The sequence below is a fragment of the Tyto alba genome, unplaced genomic scaffold (assembly GCF_018691265.1).
Source record: "Tyto alba isolate M040663 unplaced genomic scaffold, T.alba_DEE_v4.0 Super-Scaffold_40, whole genome shotgun sequence".
NCBI lineage: Eukaryota > Metazoa > Chordata > Aves > Strigiformes > Tytonidae > Tyto > Tyto alba.
This window is the reverse complement of record NW_024881316.1, coordinates 37,190,403-37,216,783: the sequence shown is the minus strand read 5'-3', so window position 1 is coordinate 37,216,783 and position 26,381 is coordinate 37,190,403. Positions and strand designations below refer to the sequence as shown.

General features: G+C 35.4%; 1 protein-coding gene across 2 annotated transcripts in view; it reads left to right on the top strand.

Annotated features, from left to right (window-relative positions):
• Window positions 1-26,381, top strand: part of NBAS (NBAS subunit of NRZ tethering complex) — a 178,948-nt gene that overhangs the window by 46,216 nt on the left and 106,351 nt on the right. For both annotated transcript variants that reach the window (XM_042803171.1, XM_042803170.1), the window contains exons 22-32: window positions 5,027-5,110; window positions 5,732-5,885; window positions 7,282-7,467; window positions 8,260-8,433; window positions 9,254-9,387; window positions 10,107-10,169; window positions 10,716-10,838; window positions 12,186-12,288; window positions 14,572-14,795; window positions 17,686-17,798; window positions 21,141-21,254. In XM_042803171.1, coding sequence (XP_042659105.1) covers window positions 5,027-5,110; window positions 5,732-5,885; window positions 7,282-7,467; window positions 8,260-8,433; window positions 9,254-9,387; window positions 10,107-10,169; window positions 10,716-10,838; window positions 12,186-12,288; window positions 14,572-14,795; window positions 17,686-17,798; window positions 21,141-21,254 — 1,472 coding nt within the window. The remainder of the gene's footprint in view (window positions 1-5,026; window positions 5,111-5,731; window positions 5,886-7,281; window positions 7,468-8,259; window positions 8,434-9,253; window positions 9,388-10,106; window positions 10,170-10,715; window positions 10,839-12,185; window positions 12,289-14,571; window positions 14,796-17,685; window positions 17,799-21,140; window positions 21,255-26,381) is intronic.

The following is a 26,381-nucleotide window of genomic DNA, read 5'->3' as shown; positions in this document are numbered from 1 at the left end:
AAAAAGATGGAGTAGACTTTTTCCAGTTAAGGTTGCACTGCCTGATGATTCTTTCCCATGAACTGAAAAGCCTTTTCCTTTTAGCATTTTGTATTGAGGTCTGTTAATGAGCTTTTATAAAAGACTTTTGAAGTATGCCTATAGTACTTCCTGAATGGATGTGTCTGGACAACTGTAGGTTTCATTTCTGCAAAATCTTGTGCTGAAACATGACATTGGTCTTGGTAGATTTGGCCAGAAGGCAGATGGCCCATAGCAGTTGCCAAGGGAAAAAAAATAGGTACAGGCAAGCAAAGGGTAACATTTATCAGAAGTTTTTCAAGTGTCTCTAAATATGGCTCAGATATTCCTGAACTAGATATTTTCTAGACATAGTAGACTTTTGTAACACTTTATTCCAAGAATTCTTTCTATTTTTCAACCCAAATATATGGTGTTTTTATTTTCTGTGTCATGCGGCAAGTAGTTAACAGTTTAGCTGCATATGCTGTAGAACAGTATCTGCTGTTGTTTATTTTAAATGAGGCCCTGCTAGTCTCATCAGTGATTGCAGCCTTGTATGAAGTAAAAACAGTGAAATGTCATTTCCTATTTAAGTAAAATGAAAAAATGAACAATTTGATATCAATCTTAACATATTGGTTGTTTTCTTGTAGGATTCTTCAAACTGCTCTGGCTTTTACAGCAGGGATGATCACAGACTTCTTCCCTTTAGTCATTCATCTTCCTTGTCTCTGTACTTTTCAACTTTTTTTCTATTGTACCCTGTTGATTAAGGTAGGCAGATGGAGGCAGAGTTGCACATTGCTTCCTCATTTGATGGATTTTGGAGGTGAGGGGAAAGGGGGAAGCAAAGCAACTGTCAAAAAAAGAGAGCAAAGCCTAGGAGCGTGAATTGAGTGAGACCTTTCTTAGCAAGCATTTTTTTAAAGCAGAAAACTTTCAAATTTAGTTGAAACTATAAGCCATAGTGAGGTGTTGGAGAAGTTATTTTCAATGGAGTTTGTATTTAATATATGACTTCTGTTAATTGGGACTCAATTTTGAAATGTATTTGTAAAAAAAAATATGTTTGAAGCAGTTATAATGTAAAGGCAAACCCATGTGTGCTTTGTGTTACCGGAATAGGGAAGAAAATACCTACTTTTAGATGGGGAGAGGGAAATAAAGATTATTTTCTGGAATGGGCTGGGGAGAAGGGCTGGATAGGTAATTTCATCAGTCTGTGAAAAGAAGGGTTTTCTAGTAACTTTTGATTGAAGGCAGGGTGGATTACTCTTGCCTCTTGCTTGCATAAAAATTAAACTGTTTAGTCTCTAATAATTGTTATCTGGATCAGGAAAGTGACTCTATATTTTAAAAATAATCAGATGGAAGAAACATATAATTCATCCTGATATTCAGGTCAGTTAAGAAAATTTGCAATTTTTGCCAACATTAACTATAAACTTTTTGTGCTATTTAATCTGTTAAGAAAATTTTTTAACTGGAGCTGTAATTCCAGAATGTAACTTTGCCACGTCTATGCAAGTATACAGGATGTGGCAGCTTAGTTAAAAAAGAATGTGTTCAATGTACTATTTGGCAGTACAGGCTTGGATTGATAGATTTCCCCCCCCCCCGTCTTCCTCCCCCTTCAGGTCTCATAGTGAGGGATAGTAGCATTAGGAGAGTGTGTGTGAGTTTTGGAATATCTTGGTTTATTGTCATTCAGATCCCATATTCGTGCATAGGTGGCTTTAAATTTGTGTTTTAAGCTTCTGCTGTCTTATTTCTAGTGATTTTCTTTTTAAAAATTTGTTAGCCAAAAGAAGAGAATTTTGAAGTTTAAATATCCATTAAATGTGTACACCTCTTCCTTACTATTTTCCTGACTTCTTTCTCTCAATAACAACAAAAACAACCAGTGAAAGAGCAGTCAAACTAGAGCAGCTTTCCCCAAAGTTTCTCCTGGAGCTCTGAAGTTATACGAGAAGACTTATTCAGATGGGATGCTCTTACTTGGGAGGGCCATTAACAGCCTGAAAGTGACTACTTGGAAGACAAATTTGTTCTCAGACTAAATTCAATAAATGGTATCTGCAGCTGTTTTCTAATGGATCTTGATATAATTATTTACTTGTCATGTATCCCTCCTATTGCTCCTCCATCAGTTAGGTGTTTCAGAGACTCATGCAAAAGCCAAAGTTTAGAAGGAAGCAGTAGGGAGACAGTCTGTGTTCTCTTTAATAGAATTATAGATTCATTTAGGTTGGAAAAGACCTTTAAGATCTTAGAGTACAACTGTTAACCTAACACTGCCAAGGCCATCGCTAAAGCATGTCCCCAAGTGCCACCTCTACATGTCTTTTTAAATACCTCCTGGGATGGTGACTCAGCCAGTATGTTGTCTTAAGAAGGGGTCATCTCGAGACTGACAGGGAGAGGCTGACTTTGTTTTACAGGTTACCCAGTGCTGTTGATGCTGTTCTTAGTGGAGTTACAGGAAGGAGACTAAGGGAAGAGTAGGATGTGGTGTGAGTGTTCCTCTCAGCTTGGCTCTGTGATTTTTCAGCTTCTGAAATTGCCCAAGCCCTCAGGCTCCTTTGAGAACTTTCACTGCCAACTGGTCCTTGCCAATGACTCAACCTCTATTCACCTCTGATGTTTATCAGTAAAAGATTGTTAAAATGATTTGATTTGATATGCTCAAGTCTTACAGGCCCATACTGTATCTGAGTGGCTTTTATTTTTTTTAATACAATAAAATAACAAAATCTTAGCTTAAGCTTTGTAGTTAAGGTATTAGTATATGTAGCTAATGTTAAGGAAAAAAGCTATCTGTAATGTGGAATTTAAGTTGGTACCTGAAAATCTCCTCTTAATGTTATTCTCTCATAGTAGTTGTGCTAAAATTTTGCAGATGGGATTTGAAACAGCTTCTAAAATGAAACCCTTGTCTCTCCTCTGCTGTATAAAAGCTCTTGTTTTCCTGTTTGGTGTGGTTTGGTCCCGCCCCACCCAGTAAGAAGGCATGTTAATATTTAAATAAATAAATAAATAAAAAGATCCTTCTCAAACAAAACAAAATCCACACAAAACAGTCAACCAGTCCACCCTGAAATGCCGTCTTAAACCTGCTGGGAAGTGAATGGCAGAATTTTACTATGTAAAGAAATTGTCTTGGACAATAAAATTTTGTCCAGTTTTCTTCTATGTTTAATAGAACACAGAAAAGCAGAGCAATATTGATTATAACATAAAGACCTGTTTGTACTGTCTTGATTTTATGTTTTGAAAGGGAGTGTTAATCATATTTTGGCTTTTCTGTTATTTGGCATTTCAGTTGATAAAGGTAACTTTTTTCACTACAAACTGGGCCTTCCATATTAATAACATTCTCATGTATGATATTTAAACTACGTTAATAAGGTCATGTTTTATGAACCTGGTTTTAAACGTTAATATTTAAAATTAATTGATATATTACAGTACCTAAGACTTAAACAACATCCCTCTGCCCTGTCAGAGTCTCCAAAATATTTGGGCTGATGATGAATCTTCTCAAAATCAGAAACTAATTTTATTCCTGGTGCTTGTACCATAAATTTTAATTGATAATTTTCTTTATTAATAATTTTTCAATGATGTTATGACATGGTGCCTAATTATAAAGATAGCTGTAGAGCATTTTCTCCAGCTGAACTGGAATTGACCACAGATGTTACTATAGCTGATACACAGGAATGAGCGGTTTTCTATCTTCTCTTCTGCTTTCTCTTGACTTTTATAGCCTGCAGATATGTCTCTGCCAATTTATTGCTGGATTTCTACTGTATGCTTCATTTGGAGGGTAGGAATTACTGTAATAAAATACAGTGTATTATTTGTTAGTATACAGAGGAGGGAAAGAAAGTATGGCTGCCCTTCTGGGAGAAATGTGTATGTGTACAGGCCAGGACAGTTAGTGTGGATATACCTTGCTTTATTAAATGTGTTTGGCTGCTGCTAAATGAGATGGAGTTAATGATTTTTAGTTTGTTGTTTTGACTCTTACTATATTGTGAAATTGATTTGTTTGTTGGAATTGTGTTTGGTCTTAAGCTACTGAGTTACAGTGCTATTCTTCACGGGAGGAGAAGATTGTGTCAGCTGTCAATTTATAAATAGGAATGGTCCATGTGGTATTGGTATTGCTGTTTATTATCAGGGTCAGGGGAAAATTAATGAGATTTAAAATAGTTTATTGTTCCACTATGCTGAAACTTTAGTATCTTTACTTTGTATGTGGTTTGTTTCTTATCTCTACAAATGTCAGAAACTATATGGCTCTTCTCTTTCCTCTTAGTTTATGTTCTACATAGCTTGACTTGGTTGTCTTGGGTTTTATGCTGCTTAAACAACTAGCCTACAACAAGTCATAACTAATCAATGTAGTAATATCCTGTGGTGTTCCTAATCTGCATCTTAAACGGAATTTTTTTTTTTTTTTTTTACTTCAACCTCAATATTTAGAGAATGTTTCACTGTGGAAGTTTGTGATCAGAAAACCACCTTAAATTTAATTGAGAAGATGAGTATAGCAGGGCATATCTTGTTTCGTTTCAGTACAAGGATTTGTGCTAAAATTTGAGGAATTACATTTTTAATATGTGAAGATCATAGGTTTTTACTCATGTCAGTCTTTGACAGCATATGAAGTCAAAATACTTACTGAGAAGTGGTAAAAATTCTTAAAGCATGTAGTGTTTTTTTTTTTTTTTTTAAGGTGTAGTCAGTAAGAAAATAAACTTATTTTTAAATTTTTTAAAATGGATCTTTAATGACATAGGTGGAATATATGCTTGTAAAGGTAAGATCATATGGGCAAAATGACACTCGTAAAGGTGCATTAAGAGGTGATAAACCTTAAAGAATTGATACTTCAATTGAATTACATGAATTCACTGCAATACTTTCATATGCTTTGTGTTCCATTTATTGAATGCCATCACAATTAAAATAGAAAATAAAAACTGTGTAAAACTTCCCATTTCTGTTACACTAGTTACAAGCAGGGGACGTTGAAAATTCTTCCCTGGAATGAACAGAAACATCGTGAAGAAGACTGGTGTGAAAAAGCAGAATGCAGGTAAGTATATAAAAAAGCAAAAAGCTTTCTTTTCTATTAGTTGTGCACGTTTCAGATAAAGAATTTACTTACTAATTTTTAAAATGTGGGAAGTACCCAGTAGGACTCACTTCTTACTTTTGTACACACTAAGTTGCGTTTTCAGCTCTCTTAGTGAGAGTCACCAAACACTTTCATGTTACAGCATGATGTTCAGTATAATTATGTGATGAGTAACTTTCACAAATTAATGTGAGTGAGGGAGAGGTTACTGTTGGAAATGCTGATTTTATTAATTTTTTTTTCCTTCCTCTGTTACTTGTCAGCCATAAGATTATCGTAAGCATTAATGGATCACAAAACTGCCTTTCACTGTGTGAGGAACACATGGAAGGCAGAGGTTGGGCATACCTGTGTCTTTAGTAGGGAGGATTCTTTCCTCCATGATCTTTCTCTTACTAGTTACTTTGCTGACAAAATTTAACACTTTCTGTGATTGGCATTTGAGTCTCATCAGATTACTGGTAGATTGTATCATTTTCTTTCAGAAGAACCAGAAATTTTAGGAAAAAGACTGATGTGAAAAAAAATGCAAGCAACTGAATGCTTAAACATATCCTTATTTTTTTTTATTTTTTATAGGATAATTGTTGAACCCAGTTTACAAGATGAAGGTGAATTTCTATATGAAACACAACCTGAGTTGTTGAAGTACAGGACTACTGACCTTTCAGTAGATCTCGTTACTGATTGGTATTTGAACAGAGCACAGGAAATTGAAAAATATGCGATGCAGGTGAGAAAAGCAATAAGGAGATGATGATGGCTCACTTGGGCTGTTCAGCCTTCTTCAACAGAATCCTGTCTTAATGAGTATTAATGGGATGCTTTTCCCTCAGTAATAGAAACGGTTTCTCAATCTTCATTATGGCTTTCGAAGTATTTTTTTCTTTTGCAGTGTACTTATGCTTACTGTAAAGTTTACTCAGCCAAATTATTGATCCATAGGAATGAGTAGGAAGCCAGTAGACTCCCTTTCAGCAGACAGTAGCACTTCCATAGTCCATGAAAAATATTTTATCATTACATTTTATGTTTGTAACTAAGGGAGGGAATGTTGTGCACAGAGTATTGGGAAGCATGTTTTATTATCTGCCATGTGATACTGTGTCATATAGGTATCAATATGTGGCAGTCACATGTGTCACTGTCATATGCCAATATGTAATACTGTCGTGGTTGCTTTCTGTCAGGCTTATTGTGTGTCTGTGGGACTACCATGCAGCTTACTTTTGCTTTATTTTCTTCATATTTTAAAAATGTTTGAAGCTCTATGTGGTAAGGATAAGCATTGTAAGTAAGAATAGAGCTCATCACTGGTGTACTTCAGTATTGCTTCTCAATGCATATTAGCTACATGAAAAGGAGGTTGGCTGGAAGTTTCACTGAGTTAATTCTGACGGGTGAGTTCTTTTATTCAAGGTTGCAGTCCTCCAAGGCTCTTTAACCATAGTTCCCTGTGATCTTAACAGTCTATCAGTAGGTAAAGAAATAAAAGCAAATGTCAAGGATCAATTAAATTACTAACCTATAAATGAAGGCTCATTCTAGTCTTCCAGACTTCTGTCTGCCTCGCTGAATACATACAGCCAATATTGCATTCTTTGAAATTGAAACAGAATCTTTCATAGAAAGATACTTTCAGTCACCAGGGAAGACTCTCATTAACTTCTGTGAAATAAAATACAACATTTAAGACTATTAATTGATGGTGTGCTAGAAAAGTCATGTTACATGCAGGGATATGCATAACTTCAGCCAGTTAACTGATTATCTTAGTTTAAATCAATCCTTCATATTCCATGCAGTGAGATGATGTGATGTAACTCCGTGTGTGATCTCCAGAAGGAATAGTATTCTCCTACTTTACTTGTGTCAATAGGATACATTTGAGTCAAAAGCCTGTAATGGCATTATCCACTAAGATTAAGCATTTTGTCTGGTCTTTGTAAGTCTGAGAAGAGCAGTCCATTTGGGAATATACAGTCCACAAAAACTTCTAGGAACTTAGAATTGCCTATTAAGCAAAAGGAATGGGGTAAGAAAATAGACACACAAACAAGAGACAGACTGGATTTGAAGTTGTTTGACAAGCAGTTGCACAGCAGGAGTTTTTTTAAATTATTTTTCAGGTGGACTGTGCTCTGTCCCTTGTTCGTCTTGGCATGGAGAGGAATATTCCTGGTCTGCAGGTGCTTTGTGACAATCTCATCACTCTTGAGACAGTAGTTTATGAGACTGATGGTGATCGAACCTTAACTTTGAAGGAACTTGTAGACATGAAAGACATTGAAAAGCTGAGACTGTTAATGAAGAATGTAAGTGTTTCACATGAATCAGTAAATATACGTTGATTAATAAATTGTTCATAAATGCAGTCTTTTGAAAGCTGTGCATTGAGCTTTTTCATTGACCCTTTCTAAAAGATCTTCAGCGCAGCTGTTGATGGTGCTGCAGATACAACAACATTGAATGTTTTCCTTGGATGTTTTTTGGTGGATTTAAATATTGGGAAAGAAATCTTAATATTTGCCTCTGCAGCATATGTGTGTTTTTCATCTTCTGTGTGTTTAGCCTATGCATGGCATTTCAGAATAGAAAAAGACCTCTTGGAAAGGTTGAAAAGTACATAGAGATTGAACAGGGCTGTGAAATTCTCTAAGAATACCTAAGCACCAGCAGAGAACACTAAGATTTTTCAAAATTTTGCTAGGATTTATGTAACCACTCATTTGTTTTTGTCTTGCATTCTTGTATACTGAAACTAATGCTCCTCTGACATGGATGCAAGCTGATCTTTCACTCATTCTGAAATTGCTGGAGGAAGACAGCTAAGCCTTCCTCGTGTAATGGGCTTTACTCTTGTACTGCTTGGTTTCCCTGAGCCATTGGGTAGCAGAAAGATGATGGAATGTTTAGTGCTTCATGATGTAGTGCTCTGCGTGGCAGTGGTGAATGTCAGGTTTTGTTGTTTGTGATAGGTGAAAATACTGTTTCAGTTACATTGATCAAAGTATGTTCTGTTTGGTTTTTGGTTTTCTTGTTTGTTTTGGACAACGATGCTTGAACTTGTTCTTTTTTTCCTCTTTGTAACTCACTGTGCTTTCCAGTCCTCTGATGAAAAATACGTGAAGAATGTTTATCAGTGGATGATCCCTTTTCTCCACCGCTGTGAAAATCAGTCTCCTGGTCTGGCAAATTCACTTTTTAAAGAATACTTAGTAACATTAGCAAAGAAAGACCTGACTCTACCTCTGAAGATATTTCAGAATTCAAGACCTGCTGTAAGTTTAGAGCCCCAATAATTCTACTGGTTTCTTTGGAAATTCTTGTCCTGGTGAGGTGAATTCATAAATTGGGTTAGTTCATCTTATAAATTAGATTGTCTCTCTAATCTTTCCATTCTTCTTGGAGCCAGGATTTGTTATGTTTTAGAAAAAATTAAAAAGTGTTACAGCATAAGTTATGATGCAGCTGAACTGTCTTTGAGATTGTCAAACTAATATGATTTTGACCTAGTAGAACAAAAATAGTTGTAAAAATTCTTCTTCTGACGTAATATTCTGGTGACGTGTTCAAAGTAAATTCCTGACATACTTGCTTTTTAAAAAATGGATATGAAAGAGTTACCTTCCATATGAGTATTTCATGCTGCTTTTACAGTTTATATAATTATTCCAGGGCATATAAGCACAGTTTTGCATACTATTGAACATTCTAAGTGTATGGACAGAAATCAACCAGTGAAGGCAAAACACAGCTATTTTATGTATATTGGTACTGTTGTACATATCAAATAAGTCTGACAAGGGTTTGCAGCAGTTGCCTTCCTCTGGCCTGTACCCTCTCCACCTCTCAAGTTCAAAAAAGGTATAATGGCATACCACTTCTTGCAAGTGTATGCAGTGTAGGAAACCAGCCACGTTATGTTTCAGATTGTAACTTCAGCAGGTACTTCGTTTAACTGTTAGCAAGAGATACTCTAGTTACAACTGAAGACAATTTATTTACTTGGAGTACACATCCTTTATCTATTCAGAAGACACTTAACTGTTGAATTAGAAACAGAAAACTAAAAATAATGCACTTTTTTTTTCTTGCTAGTGTCAGCAAAAAATTATTCCTGATCAAGACCAGCTTATGATTACGGCATTGGAATGTATTTATAGCTGTGAACGAGATGACCAGCTCTCTCTCTGTTACGATATTTTGGAATGCCTTCCACAAAGAGGATATGGGTAAACATTTTCAACTAGTTAATCTGTAAATATTTTAGATATGTTAAATACAGTTGTGAATTAATGCTTTAAAAATAGTTGTTAAGTCACTAAAGGGTAGATGATCTTACTGGAATATTCTGTTCCAGTCTGAGTTGCCGTGGTCATATGTGCACATGTATGCTTGTGCTGTATATGTACTCTACCAGAAAATGCAACAAAACATAATTTAAAATAGCAGCCTAGGCCAAGGCTTCTGTATTCATTTTTTAGACTTTTATACTCTGGTGAATTAAGACCAAGTGTTAGTGCTGTCTTTCTGGTCTTGTTGGTCTTGGTACAGTCAGTGGCATCTTGCAGTTAGCTTATAAGCAGCAATATGGCCATGTGAGAGAGATCTCTCTATAGAAGACCTATATGAAGGACAAATAAATTTTGAGAAAATTAAAGCATGAGGAGGAGATTAAACTCTTCTCGCAATATCTTTTACATGTAGGAAGGAGAATGTGTGAGAAAAGTCTAGGGAATAAGGAAAAGTTCTGTTCTTGGCAGACTGAGGGACCTTCCCAATTTTAGCTATACTTCCAGCAAAAAGCCAACAGTTTTAATCTTTTCAAGCAAACATATATTTGATTTTCAACAAGGACTGTTTCAAACTGTTTATATCTGTGTAATATGAATTACATGAAGAAATTACAAGTATGGATATGTATATATTTAATTATATAATATCTTTGCAGGCCTGAAACAGACAAAACCAACACTCTTCATGATGAAGTAGATGAACTGGAACAAATTCTTAGGTATTTAATTTTGCTCAAATAAATACTGTATTCTTACAGAAGTCACTAGGGATAGCCAAGAACTTTTATATGACAAGAAAGCAGCAAGAATGTTTATCTTTTTTTTTTCAGTGCTGTTAACAAGATAATATGTCAGTTTTTCTGTATTCAGAATTCGGAAATTTTGAATAGTTTTAGCTATTTGAATACTGTAAAACTGCACAGATATTTTCCTTGGAATAAAAGTATAAAAGTTTGGTTTTTTTTTTCGAGGGAGAAGAAGGTTACCCAGGGAATTTGTTTTCATCTTGATACTCTGTAATCCTTTGAGTCATCAAAAACTAAAAGTTGTGAAGATATGTCATTAGGTTTTTGGTGATATGCATTTACCCTACAGTATTATTTTTTTTCAGCAAATAACTGTATGGATTAGCCAGAGTAACATTACAGACTTCACGGAGGTTATTTGCATTTGCAGTCCGTTGTCTGAGACAGCTTTAGGACTCCTTCAGCAGAGGTGGTTGTACAACTGTGCAGGCTTTAAAAATGTTGACTATTCATTTACAGCGTGTCAGAGCTGTTGGAGAAACATGGACTTCAGAAACCTGTTTCCTATGTGAAAGACACAAAGGACAATGCCGAGGAGGTGCAGAAGCTGATGATTAGGCTGACAAGGCACACAGGTCGCAAGTTAGTATTCAAAGGGGAATGGGAGATAAGGGGGAAAGGGCCATAAGGTAACAGTACTTACCATCAGAGTGTGTACCTGCCTGTTTTATTGTGGTAGGGAACCCTAGTATTCAAACTGAACATGGTGTATATAGAACACATTTGTTAAACTGATTATCAACATGATTAGTGTTTTGGTGGCATTCTCCACATTCAAAAAAAACTCTGTATTGCTTCAAAACTGTTTCAGTATGTCCGTGTTCAAGTAAACAAGCCTAAAAGGCATACTGGCAGCAAACTACTGCAAAACTATGAACGGTAAAATTTAACATATTGTAAGTGAGGTCCTTTTAAGACCTATTTAATTTTATTTAAAGTGTAGGATTTGTAAAATAATGCTTTCTTTTTTTTTCTTTTGGCATATTTTCTTAGGAGATTTTGTAATAGAGTAATTTACTGATTTTACATATTGATTCTACCTCTTATTTCCACTATAATTTTTCAGTTATTCTGTTTAAAAACTACTTAATTGAACTCATCTTCCAACTGTAGATGAATTATTACACAGCTCTTGGCATAAGCAGATAAAAAATTAAACCCTGGGAAAAACAGCCATCACTGTAGGTTGTTTTTTTCCTTCTTTAAAGTAAACATGCAGAACAGCTTATTGGTGATGGTAGAGTAGTATTTAGCTTGGACATGCTGAAAGCTTTTTAAGACTTCTAAAAACCGTTCTTTAGAAACATCAGGTCAATGCCTCCGTAGGAAAAATGTTGATTTTTCACTTAATATAGAGACCCTTTGCTTTGCCAAAGTAAAAGCTAATGCCACATGAGAAAATCACTATTAGCTGGACTAGCTTGTGGAGCTTTAAAAAGTCCTTTTTTTTAATCTGAAAGGCTCAAGATAATGTCCAAAAACCTTCTTAGTGTTTTTACTAGTAAAAGTTTTGATAGAGCACGTGAATTTGTGTAGGAAGCTTGCAAGTAAACAGAGATCCATGGGTCCAGAAGGTCAAGTATCTGAATACCATTATAGTTTAAAGAACAAAAATTTGCAGCTTTATTCTTCTGGGATTGCATGCAATTGATTAGTCCTTTGAGACTGTCTACAATGAACAGCACTTTAATGATCCTCAGTTGCTGTTACACACTTGTTTTTAACCAGCTGTTCTTGGATCAGCAGGAAGATAGCACTTCTAACTTTCTGATGTACTGTTGGAAATTACCAAACCTACTTGGGGGATCTTGGTAAAGATTGCTTAAATCCCTGTCTTATCCCACAGAAAAAACACTTTGGGTACTGCATTGTTGTCATCAAACAACTTTATCCCACAGACACTGTTTTATTTTTAATTAATATTTGTAGGCAACCATCAGTCAGTGAGACACACTGGAAGGAATTGCTCCAAGATATGTTAGACATGCAGCAGAAAGTATATACATGCTTACATTCAGATACTTGCTATGAGGTGAGTTTTATGTTTTCCTAAGTAAGCTACAAATTTTCATGTCATACCGTTGCTCACAAATATAAATACGTTTTCATGTGTTACATTACTTGATTGTCTGCTGGCTCTTTTACACTATTTTCATTCAAATCAGAAACTTCTCGTGTTATTTGATTTCATCAAAAGCCCCTCTAATAAATACACTGCATATCTTGTGTTAAATTCAACTTTATTTTTAAATTGTATCAACTTCTTGAGACTTTGTAGTTCTGTGTACAAATCTGTTTAGTAATAAACACTTAAAACTAATGAAAATAAAAAATCCTTTAGCAAAAATATATCTTCAGCCAAGTGTTACTTAAACATGATGTTCTGGTTTGATAATATTATCCAAGATCAGTATAGGATTATGGACTTTCTACTGCTTGCAGTTGAAGTAAAATAATGTGGGTTGATGAGTCTAATTTCACTGAAGGGGAAAAAAAACAACAACCCTACATGTCCATAAACCCCAAACCTATGTCACTAATATTTGAAAAGGACATCTATTGGACTGATGTAGAATTTTCTGTGGCATGTATTGTTTACCTACATTTCCACTTTAATATACTTCAGTTTATTACAGAAACAATGTCATGTCAGCTATAGTCGGTGTTGTAATATTCATATCTTTTAAAAGCTTAGAAGTGCTTTATTACAATTTGTAGATTTATTGCTTATGGCTACCAATCTATGTAGCTCTTGGGAGAAGTTTTTCAAGCAAATTAGAAAAAAAAATTGAAAGGAAAAAGCAATGCTATTTAATCCTTACATAAATTCACTCTTTCTTTGTAGCTGTACAATTTGAAGTTGCTCAGAGAGAACTGCAGTGTATTTAATGTTTGTGGTTTTGTGATAGGCTAAGGCTTAGTGTACTTGGAATTTTTTTTTAAGTGCATTTGAAAAAATGCTAGTACTAGAGCTTACTAGAACTTAGAGTAGTGATCTTAATATAAGTTTTTTATGAATATTATTTTTTAACCTCTGTACCAGATGATTAAAAAAAGCACAACAAGGGTTTCGGGAAAATGATCTAGGAAGACTGAAAATGCTTTGAAATATAGTGCTGTTGTATGCAATTATATTTTGATAACTTCAAAATTGAGAAATTGATGAGGCAGTAAGGATTTGCAATCATGTGTGAGGTTTATACTGGGATCTTCTTTAGGATGATGCTTACTCTATTCTGCATGCATGCAAAGTGAATCCTGTCCTGAAGGACTTCATGTTCATAAATTTTGACAGGTAAATTGTATGCATGTGATATGTAAGGAAGAAGGGTGAGCTATCATACTTTACATCTTTCAGTGTTCCTTGAGGATTAATATATTGTGAAGTGGAAGACGATCCAATTGTATGATGTTTTTTAAGCAGCACTGAACTGTGTTCCTTTCCAGAGCATGAGATTGTTTGGAGAGATTCTTCCTAACAAAGGACTACTTTAATTTCAAGACGTGACTGGACAGGGTGCTAGATCATCTCATCTATGCTCCCTTTCCCATGAAAGGTCCAACCAGATGATCTTTTGAGGTCCCATCCAACCTGGGCTTTTCTGCGATTCACTGATTCTGTTTAATTTGCTATGAAATTTAAAACCCTTGATAAAGGTCATATTGCTGCAGCTGTGATATGCATTTAATAATTTCAGAAAATACATTGGTCTTTGTTCATACAGCACTGACCGTATTAAAAAAAAAAAAAAAAAAAATTTGTAAGGAATTAAGACACTCAAAATAATCCCAAAGTGGGCAAAACTTTGACCTGAAAGTAAGTTAGGTGTTTTGTGGCAGATGCATCATTATATTAGTATACATTTTTTGAAGATAGTCCTGTTTGAAACTTAAAACATCTTATATGCTCAGTTCTGAATATTTTTATTTTCTTCAAGGAGACAAAATTTCTTCTCATATATTACTGGTTTTAAGGTCTCAATACTGAACTGCCTTTTCAGATTTTTACATCCTTATTAACACCTCAGAATGTAGATACAAATAATTTCTGATCTCTACATCACACTGTAAAAAGGCAGTTAATAAGCTTTTTTCTGCAGGAAGTGGAAATAACTAGCTACTAGTTAATTTTAGTTTTGCTCAAGTAAATTGTGGAAATACTCTCCTTGGTAGAACTTACACTTTCCGCTTGGACTGAAAATACTTTTTTTGACTTCAAAGATCCTGTTAGGCAAAAGGATTTGTTCCGTACAGTGCAGATAAGCTTACTTGAAGCTGCTGCTGCAGATTATTAAATTATTGTTCTTTCTTTCAGATACTCACAGAAAGTCTTTTATGCTCAAGCAGTATAGACAATATCCACCTTGCTGGGCAAATGATGCATTGCAGTATTTGGTCAGTGGATCTACCAAGTTCATCAAAAGGGAAGCCACAGTACCGAGTCAGCTATGCAAAAAGTATCGAGCTAGTTTTGGCTGCTGGCAGAGAATATTTCAATTCTTCAGCAAGTTTGACCGATAGCTGTATGGATTTGGCCAGGTATATTTACAATTATCATATGCATAAATGCCTACTGCTCTCTTAATTGAAATTTAATTTTATTTTCCCTGTAAGAGGGGGTCAGTCTTACATGGGTTTATTTCTCCTCATGTAAAGTTACATGGTAAATGGCAATAATACCTTTGGCTACTGTAAGACTTTTTTTTTTTTTTTTTTTTTTTTTTCTGGGGGGGGTGTGTGTGTACACCATTGCCATCCATGACTGCTAGAATGATTTTGTTACAGATTTCAGGTTGAAGAAGAAACATGTAAGTCTTTCTCTGTGGATAAGAAGCTTTTTGTGTGTCATTTGAATCTCTTCCATGTTAACAGCATTGAACCACAACTGTGGTCCCCAGTTACTATCAAAATAGAAAATAGCATTTTGCTGATTTTTTTCATTTTTTTCCTTACTTTGGTCTTTCCTGATTCTGTGGGTTCATTTAAGGCTATCTGTCTCTGTTACATTAAGAAATAAGCCAAGTAATTCTTCATAAAGGAATAGAGCATCCTTGGAGGTTGCAGTGTGGGTGTTCATTATGTATAGATATTGATACGGAAGTATTTTCTTTTACAGTTTAGATGAAGATAGGTAAAATAATTGGTTATTACCTATGTAGAAGATTGATGCCTTGGTTTACCCTAAATATTTAAAACAGAGTCATGTCTTAATATTTCCAGCCTTCTTTTAGTCTAAGAATTTGCTGTTTCATTGGTATTGTTGTTATGTGTTAGTTCAAATGATTTTTCCTTTTTCCTTAAGGCACTTATTTAAAAAAACAAACAACCAAACAAAAAAACCCAAGCAAAACCCATAAACCAAACAACAAAAAACAAAATAAAATCCCATAACCAAACATACTTGTCTCAACTGCAAAAGAAGACATGTTTATAAAATATTACTTTCACTTAGTCATGAGTACGCTTACCTACTAATTATGAGAAAAAGATCAAATTACTTTTCTTCCCCTCAAGATACAAATTCTTTTTGACCCATAATGGTATGTACGTTCATGTTGCCACATTTTTTTTGAGTACTGATTATCGTAATACAGTCAAGTTGTTTGTGTTTTCTTAATTTGAAAAAGGATATTTAGTTTTCCTCAATAAAATAGTTACTATAAAGTTTTATGGATTAACAAATTTAGTACTTAAAGGGGGCCTGCAGGACAGATGGGGACGAATGTTTTAGCAGGGCCTGTTGTGATAGGACAACGGGTATTGGTTTTATACTGAAAGGGGGTAGATTCGGACTAGATACAAAGAAGTTTTTCGCGGTGAGGGTGGTGAAAAGCAGGAACAGGTTGCCCAGAGGGGTTTTAGATGCCCGATCACTGGAAACATTCAAGGTCAGGTTGGATGGGGCTCTGAACAACCTGATTCAGTTGAGGATGTCTGTGTGAATTGCGGGGAGGGGTGGGAATGTGTGTCAGACTAGATGACCTTTAAAGGTCCTTTCCAAATGAAACTATTCTGTGATTCTGTAATCACTATGAACAACCGATTTGATGTCATAATAATACTTACTATTTTTTTGTACCTAATCTCCTATTGAGAGTCTCTTCCATTAGCAGGCTCTGGAAATACAAAGTATAATTGTTTTTAATATCTCAGGAGGGTTCTGTGATCAACATTTTTCTTATTGTTTTACAGTGATATTTCAAAATATGCAGTTTATAGCTAGAATGCTTGCTATGAATGTGTGACGATGGGTTTTATTCTGTTTCATAAGACGTTTTGTTCCTTTTCTATCTTTACTCCAATCAGTTGTTTCATGGTAACTTAACTTATTTCCTCGAGTGATTATCACAGTGTGTAGGTCTCCTAGTAACCTCCCTGTATGCGTTGTTTCAGGCGAATGCGTTTATCTTCTCTTTATCTACTTCTCTTTCCTTTCACTCCCATTTTAATCTCCACTTCACCCTGAAATGTTTGTCAGTAATCCTGAAAAATGTGACCGGTTCAGATGGGAATGTAGCTAACAAATAATTGTATTTTTGATGTATACATGTCTATCTCTTAATTAACATGTAGAGATAAAAGCCATATGACAAATTGCACAATTAGAGTATTTCCCTGAGTTAATGTGACTGATGAATTAAGGCATTTTAAATCATTACTATTTTGCATGTGGATTTTTTGTTAAACATGTATTAATAAAACTACATATGAACACACTGTACCAGAATGCACGTTTTGTTTAAAAAATTTATCTAAAAGCTCATTGTCAACATTATATTAATAAAATATATGATTTAAAAAAAAGTGTCTTTAAAGTAATGTGCTATTAATAACTGTGTTAATTCATCTTCAGAGGAATTTTGTGGGGTTTTTTTAATTGGCTTTTTTTTTCATTTGGTGAACCTAGTTGAGGAAACAACTTGTGAAAATGGCTTTAACATTTCACTTCCAATCAACCTTTTTACAGAAGTTTACTTTTATCTTTTAGCTAGTGTATATGGCAACACAAAACACAATAGGGATATGAGAAATATTTCGCTAAAAAATTACATATTTAGGTACATATGTTTTCAACATCTTTTGTTAAATTTATTGCAGGTCTACATTCAAGAGGGTTTAGGTGATACTTTTATCACAACAAGGTGAAGAAGATTGCAGCATCCAAGAATAGAATTTTGTTAAATTGTTTAGCGAGTCGTAATAGAGATAGTGCCAAACACTTAGAATGTATGTTACAGGACTAGTGAGTATTTTGACATTTCATAAGCACAGTAAATTACTATAGGTTTTTTTTGGTGGTTTTTGGTTTGGTGTTGTTTTGTGTGTTGTTTTTTTTTTCTCTCTCCTTACAGGTGAACTTTTTCCACAAATTTGCCTTAGATTTATTCAGCAATTATTAGAAAAATTTATTTGTTTCCTTCCCATTTAGGTGCTGTCTGCAACTTATTGTAGACTGTCCAAGTGCTATTCAGGAGGAGCTAGATCTCATTCGTGCTCTTGGCTATCTTGAAGAATTTGGTGTGAAAATATTGCCGTTACAAGGTACTGCATGTTTTTATTCTTTAAATGGTTACTTGATTCACAGGCATAAATATGCATGACATACTTTACTCTTGCATGAGTGTTGCATGAGTAAACTAAAGGGTCTTTTACCTACCTCCAAACAGGTTACAGGCACATACCAAAAAAAATATTTTTTAAAAACATTTTTCAGTTGATGTGAGATAAGATGTATGTAGATGGAATCTGTGTTTTGGGACTTCTTTTAAGCAGGACTTTTTAATAATAAGAGTACTGAGTACCAGAAGCTCCTGATGACTTCAGGAGAAATAGTTTGAGCTCACCTTTTATTTGCAACATAATCTGTACTTGCTCATGTGCCGATGAGCTTTAAAAATAATGGGTGGGAGAGAGGTACTCCATGTGCAGACAGTTTTCATGTCTCCACTGGGCTGTTTCATTTTGAAGTATATAAAACCCAATGACAACACAAGTGAACTTTTACAAGGTATTTCTTCTGATTTCTAAGTTAAAAACTTTAAATATGTTTTGGTTCTCTGACTCTAATACTCTGAAAAATTGTTGAACAGAAGTTGGAAAGAAATTATGATTATGAACAATGAGATAAAGGGGAAAATGGAATATATTGCAGTGTATTTTACTGCTTAGAAATTGTTAGTTTGGCACAAACTTCATTGCTTTATATGGTAGGTTGCCCTTGGCTGGACACCAGCTGCCCACCAAAGCTGTTCTATTGCTTCCCTTCTCAGCTGGACCGGGGGGCGGAAATATAACAAAAGGCTTGTGGGTCGAGATAAAGACAGGGGGAGATCATTCACCAGTTACTGTCATGGGCAAAACAGACTTGGCTTGGGGAAAAAGTTAATTTATTACTAGGCAAATCAGAGGAGGATAAATGAGAAATAAAACCAAACCTTAAAACACTTTCCCGCATGCCTCCCTTCTTCCTGAGCTCAACTGCATTCCCGATTTCTGTCCCTCCTTCCCCTGAGCAGTGCAGTTGTCTCTGCCGCTCCTTCCTCCTCAGCAAGAGCATTCATCAAACTCTTCCCCTGCTCCAACTGGGGTTCCTCTCATGGGAGACAGTTCTCCACAAACTTCTCCAACATGAGTCCTTCCCACGGGCTGCAGCTCTTCACAAGCGGTTCCAGCGTGGGTCCCTCCCACGGGGTTTAGTCCTTCAGGAACAGACTGCTCCAGCGTGGGTTCCCCACGAGGTCACAAATCCTGCCATCAAACGTGATCAAGCGCGGGCTCCTCTCTCCATGAGGCCACAGGTCCTGCCAGGAGTCTGCTCCAGCACAGGCTTCCCATGGGGTCACAGCCTCCTTTGGGCATCCACTTGCTCCAGTGTGGAGTCCTCCATGGGCTGCAGGTGGGTGTCTGCTCCACCATGGACCTCCATGGGCTGCAGGGCCCAGCCTGTCTCACTGTAGTCTTCCCCATGGGCTGCAGGAGAGTTACTACTCTGGCACCTGGAGCACCTTCTCCCCCTCCTTCACTAGCCTTGGTGTCTGCAGTATTGTTGCTCTCACATATTCTTACTCCTTTCTCCCCGCTGCTCTTCTGATGCAGGTGTTTTTTTTTTTAGCCTTCTTAAAGATGTTATCCCAGAGTTGCTACCACTGTCACTGATGGGCTCGGCCTTGACCAAGCGGTGGGTCTGTCCTGGAGCCAGCTGCATTGGCTCTGTCAGACATGGGGGAAGCTTCTGGCAGCTTCACACAGAAGCAACCCTTGTAGCCCCCCTACTACCAAAACCTTGCCACAAAACCCCAGTACATTTTATTAACAAAAAGCCCCACTTTTGTATGTGAAAGAAATACAATAGACCTCATTTACCTGGCTTTTAGTGAGGCTTGGCTGTATGGTAAGTGGGCAACTATGTCGAAGTGCAGGAACACTGGTATTGAAAGCACTCTAAAAGAGCTGGCTGAGAACAACACTGGGTACCAGTGAAATGTACTAATGATAGTGGTTTTTTTCTGTCATTGTGCAGAGAAGTACTGGGATTTATGGAAAGCACTTGTGGTTCTATGGAAAACAAAGGGAATGTTCTTAGTGGCTGTTGGTACTTCATGTTGTCTTTTTGTTCTCTTTTTTTCCAAGTATACCTTAAAAGTGAGTTGGTGCTCCATATGTTATATTGAGAAATCTTACCATTTCTGGACTGAGAATAAGTCTGATTTCTAGATCTTGCAATATTGCACTGTTGACTTCTAAAGCAGAATTAATTTTTAGTCAGTTTGTTTGTAGAGAATTGCATGTATTTTCTTCATCTTCATTGGTGTGGACATGAAAGTATAATTTAAAAAAAGTGGCAACTTAATGTTGCATTAACAGTATGTGTAATACAACTGATTTAGATTAATTAGAATATGTGAAATCATGCCTGTAATTTCATTAATGATCCTAACTTACCCTTTCTTCAGTATCTTTCATGTAAATCAAATTAATCTAATAAGATTAAAATTATGTTTTAAAGTTTTAATGAAAGCCTGTAAATGATCAGTTATGTTGATAGAATGTCATTGAAATAACATTAAGGGTCAATTATTCCCACAGTAACAACTAGCAATCGACTTTTAGTTGTGCTTTTAGTTTTCTGTAGTGCTTACCCTCTCACTTGTATTTTTAGTAAACTCAGCAGTTAAGATTGTGAACTACTATAATGATGTATTTTAATAAAATCTGGTTTGGAGACTCCTCATGAACATAAAAGGTGAAGAAAGTCCATCTTTAATTAAGGTGTTTGACCCATGGTATTATTTCAGATTACTTCCAGTTATGTTAGATATTTCAAATAGTCTTGCTTCTACAATCAGTGAATTAAAACATTTTATTGCTGTATAGTAATGTATTTGTGATAAAATATTAAGAATTAAAGTGTAAGTTTTTCCTGCTCCTCCATTCTTAATTTATTTTGGTTTAATTTGATTTCCAGAACTTATTAACAGAGTTTTTATTATGCGAGTGCTGCTTTGCACTTATTGAGATGCCTAATATCATATTTTTTAAAATCTTCATTACCATATGTCGCAAAAATGATATTTAAAAAAAAAATCTATAAAGGCATATGGTTAGACATAGAAATTTAGAAACATTTAGTCTGAACATCTGAAAGAAAAGTGTTTCATTCAGGTCAGTCTCTCTTCTTCCTCCTTTACCAGCTTGACTTGCTAGTGTTTGGGGCTGTATATATTCTAGTGTAGGATCTGCATGCAAGTAACTTTGGGCTGGTTTTCAGATTGCGTTTGCATTCTTACACTGCTTAGCGCTCATTCTGCACCTACACTGGTTAACCAGAAACACAGCAGTAGGGTTCATTTGTACAGTCTCTAACACCAGTTTTTCTTCCAACAGTGCGTTTATGTTCAGATCGACTTAGTCTCATCAAGGACTGTCTTGCTCAGACGTCAACAAACTATAAACAGTCTGCTAAGCTCCTGGGACTTGCAAATTTGTTAAGGGTTGCAGGTAAGCTGCGTTAATAAAACACTGAATTGCAATGCAGCATGCATTTGTGTTATGCTTTAGGACATTTGAGTGGCTTATTAGAATGTGTGTTCAGGAATATCACTAAGAAGTCATCTGGAAGAGCAGTCATTGGGAAGGAATTAAATTTTTATCTGTAAACCAGCTGATATTGTCAGCTACTCTGATGTTCCACTAATACCTAACATAAAAACAGCCTTGTCTAATCTAGATTTTGCGTAAAAACTCATTTCAGATTGGAGGAGTTGTGGCTGAGAATATTTTTGTATTACATTTAATTGGTAGTACTAAAATTCTGGTAAATCTTCTTGTCTCTGTCAGATAGGGTAGTTTGATTTAATAGTAGTCCCATTTACGTTAGAGGGGAAAAAAGTCATTTGTAATGTATAAACTTCAGCTGTTAGATTTTTGTCTATGAGTTATATATCTCCTTTGTGCACTAAAAATAATGCATTAGCTTGAGTATTCATTTGAGGAGTTGAACATCTTCAAGGATTGGATCCTAAGAAAATATATATATATATATTTTTTTTTAATAGTCTACCTAAAGTGTCTGGCAGACAGAGACTTTTTTTGAAAAATACTTCATCAATGCAACTGAAAATACAATACTGCTATATTTTTATGATGTAGAAATAGAATATAGAACTATATAAATATGTAAAATAGAAATTAATATTTCATGCAGCATGGTATATAAAATAAATGCATTCTGGCTTTGTCATTGATGACTAGTTTTCTTCTCTATTTGTTAAATCATGTCAGATTTTTTTCTTACGTTTTCAGGAAGCTTAGTATTGGCAATTTTTGCGTAGTATTATATATAGGGAGGGAGATATTTAAGGGGATTTGGTGAGGTTATAAACAGAGGTACAAAAGTTTAATCATTGACCTCCCGAGGTGCCAAGCTCCTAGGGGAAGGAATCACTGGAAATGTCATTGTGACTCTAGTCAAATCAGTGCTCCTGTTACATGGCGCTGCTACATGCAAGATGGTAGAGAGCAGGGGATGGTACCTTGTTAGGTATCTGGATCCAGTCTCTGTAGTTGTTCATTTTACATGTAATCTGTTCTGTAGAGAAAACTAGAATGGCAGTCGTAACTTCTCTTTTTTGATTTGCTTGCAAGACTTTTGGAAAAAAAATATCTCCATATTGGTTCGTAAGACAAGATTGCCTTACATCTCTTTCCCTCTTTTCTCTGCTTCCTCCCACATCAAGTTAAAAATCTGTCAACTTTTCTTCTTAATATTCTGGATTCTTTAGGCTAATGCTGCTGATTTTTGTTTTACCTTCTCTTTGAATCTAAATTATTCTATTTGTATGAGAGAAGTAAGCAAATTCTATGAATCTTAAAAAGACAAAGTGTGTTGTCCAGTAATGTTCTAATGCCTTAGTTGTAGAGAAACATTTACAGTGCCCTGGTATGTACCTTTGAACAGGCAACAATCTCATGGCTCCCATCTCCAGAGATTGAAAGGTGAGAGGCAAAGTATATTAGGTAGAGAATTTCAGGGGATTCATATAGAGCTGCTTGTGTGTTTGTGTGCTAGTGTTGTAATGACTGTGATACTTACTCAGACACCACTGAAAAGAGAGATTCGAAAGAGAAATGTAAATCCAGATGATGAGGTGGTCTCCTGATTTTTCTGCTCCGTGCGGTTACTGGGCTGGAGAAAACCAGAAGATGAATGTGTGAGGTGGTTAATTTTTAAGCAGGTGAATGATTTAAAAACTACTACTTACACTACAAATTGCATACTTATTCTGAGAGGGTTGGGCACTCTGACTTTAATGCAAACCTTGGAAGTAATGCTAATGGTTGTTCCTGTGGTACAGAATTTTAGTAGTAAAAGTGTATTTCAGGATTGAATCTTGGTTAGGAATATACTACTTTGATGCTTGCTTTTCTTTTCTGGTATGCTAAATAAACAAATTACTTGGTCATTTTCCAAGTTAACTTTTTGTTGTAGAATAACATCTATTTGAAAGGAAAAATTAGCAAGAAAACATTTCCAGTAGTGGCTTTCTGTGGTGATGGGTGTGGTGGGGGTTTTTTGTGGTTTGGTGTGGGTGTTTTGGTTTGTTTTTTAAGCCTTTGTGATTAAAAACCATTTCACTGTTAGTGAGGGATGACTTGTCATATTACTTATATTGAAATACTATTTTCTCTATAGGATATTCATTTATAAGCAAGATAGGGATTCGGTATGAGAGTGCCATAGTTGTGAATTTTATCTAAACTTATTTGTTGTGGGAGATAGGCTATGAAAAACAGGTTTCTTTCATTTTAAGAAACTCAGTATTTCATCTTTTTTAGTTTTCTGGACTTGAAATCTATAACCAGCATACTACTAACACTGCAGATTTTTTTGTGCCTGATATTCCATCCCAATGACAAGTACCTGGAAGAGTATCCAAAAGCAGACAAAAGAAACATGATTTTCATTGCTATTTTAAATCAAGCATTCAAATGCAGTGTTTTTCCAACATATTAAACAAAGTCTGTAGAGCTTTACTCTTCAGTTCTCAATTGCTGCTGTATGTACTTCCTGTGAGTGGTGGAATAGGTAACCTCACACTGAATTTAAAGTTGCATATAATTTTAATAGCTAGGTTAATAATACCTTTTTTTAAGTGGAATGCTGGCATAGCCTTAATCATAGTGTGTAGATGAAGAGGCTCATAAAATTTAATAGAAGGTATAAAAAAAATAATATTCAAGCAAGACATGTAGAAATGGTGTTTCTGTATCTGTCGACTTGTAATTTAAGTTATTGAGTTACAATTAATTATTAATATGGTGAAGAGTTATTTTAGGACTTGGTAGCCATAAGAATGATAATAAATGCTAGTAGTATTCCACAAATCAGTTTGTAGCCAAAAGGGCAGCTCACGCATACAGATGTTAAGATTCATTAATATTTTATTTTAAATTGAATATTAGAAAAGGAAAACCTTCCTTGCAGTTTTAGCACAGATAGCCTTTGTTAGCAGTTCTAAAACTACTGGGAAAGGGTAACTTGATTTCTAACAGCTCATGATGAAAGGGAAAGTTTTTATGGAGATATATTGGGATGAGTCTGGATATTGAAAAAGAATCTGGGGATTGAACTTTACGGACTTGCTTAATGAAGAATTAGATAAAGTGCTGCTGGAAGAAAGAATTGTTTTTCGTCCCTAATTGGTTTTCACTACTTACACAATTATCCTGATTTATGAGCCACCTTTGCTGTGAAAGAATTTCTAATTTTGTCTTGTGGAACATAACTTACTGGTATTGGTTATGCATGCTCAAATTTGCAGTCCCTTCCCTTCCCAATCCACCTCATGCACCTGCCAGTAGAGTTCCTTCTTGTGCTTTTTCTGTTAACTGGAGGAATCTGTTTCAGTGTTTCCCGCTTTTTGTTCCCTCTGCCACCTCACCCCATAGGATTACTGATTGTGAAAGAACTGCTTGCTGTATCTATCCACACCTATATAAATTTTATACGTATGTCTATATATATAGTATAAGCTATGTTATACTATATATAATATATAGCCTGTAAAATACTGTGAGCATATATATTTTAATTTTGATTCTAAAAGAATTTTGCTTTTGTGCTGTGCATAGAAGGGTAGTGCGCACATGGTCCTCCTCAAGGGGCTTTGGGAGCTGTTTTCTCAGAGTACAGTTTGTTTAGAGAGCAGCACAGAAAGTAATAGAATTTATATTCATACTTACGAAAGCTAAAGTACTGCTTAGGTAATGATATATCAGCTAGCTTCTTAATTGCTTTAAAGTATTTGATTAATAACAGTAAACTCTACTTAAACCTCATGTCACTACCTCTGTAAAGTAAGCACACAAATGTTATCTTAATTTCACATATGGGCAAAGTGAGTGCAGGAGAATGTGCTCAGCATGACAGACAGAAAATCTGCACCTGTTCCCATAGCTGGAGCTGTTCTGTGTCTCGTGATTCTCACTTAATCTACACTCGGTTAAGGAAGAGTGTGAAAGAATTCACTTTATGCAGTCACTTGCTTACAAAATAGAGGAGCAGAAGAGTAGTTAAAAAAGAAAAAGCTTATATATCAGAAATTAAGAGCATCGTCTTTACTGTTACCGTGTACCAAAATATCTAATGAGCATTGCACTTTATTTCTTGAATCAGGCTCTCTAGAAGTGTTTTCTGTTAATTATTCTCTTTTGTCACAGCTTTCTATGGTAATTTAGTAAATTTTAATATCCATAAGATAATTCTAGTAACTTCAGGCTTTGCTTACATTCCTAAGTCAAAGCTTATTTTTTAAATCTACCTGTCCACACTGACTTTCTTGCTTAATGCATGTGGAAATAACCATACAGATGGTTTCTGATCTCCTAAATGTAGGTATCATGGAATTTCTAGAGTATACATACATTTTTGATAACATTTGACTTTTAAGTTTTTATGACATGGTTTCTCTTAAGATAATGTTGTTTCTTCCACTCAGAAACATCATGCATCATACCCAATATGTTTCAATAAGTTTTTTTTTTAATACAACCCAAACTGTATCAAAACTTTTACAGAGTATTTGAGCATACTTTATTTCTCAAAAAAATATTATTTTCTGAGCTTCCATATTTTTCCTCTCCTCATTTATTATAGAGGAATACAACCATTTAAGTTGAAAAAGACCATTAAGAGCATAGAGTCCAACCATAAACCTAGCACTGTCAAGTCTACCACTAAACCATGTCCCTAAGTACCACGTTTACACAACTTTTAAATACCTCCAGGAATGGTGACTCCACCATTTCCCTGGGCAGCCTGTTTGAATCTTGAAAACCCTTTTGTTGAAGAAATTTTTCCTAACATCCGATGTAAACCTCCCCCCCGGGACAACTTGAGGCCATTTCCTCTTGTCCTGTTCCTTATTACTTGGGAAAAGAAACCAACAACCACCTCGTTACAACCTCCTTTCAGGTATGATGCCATATCTGCCTGAATCACCTTTGATCTGAATGCTAAACATCATAACAGAATGGTATCAAGAGACTTTTGGAGACTTAAATCTTATTGGGTGGAGTAACCCTTAGAATATAAATGCATTTTCCTTATGACGTAAGGAGGCAATA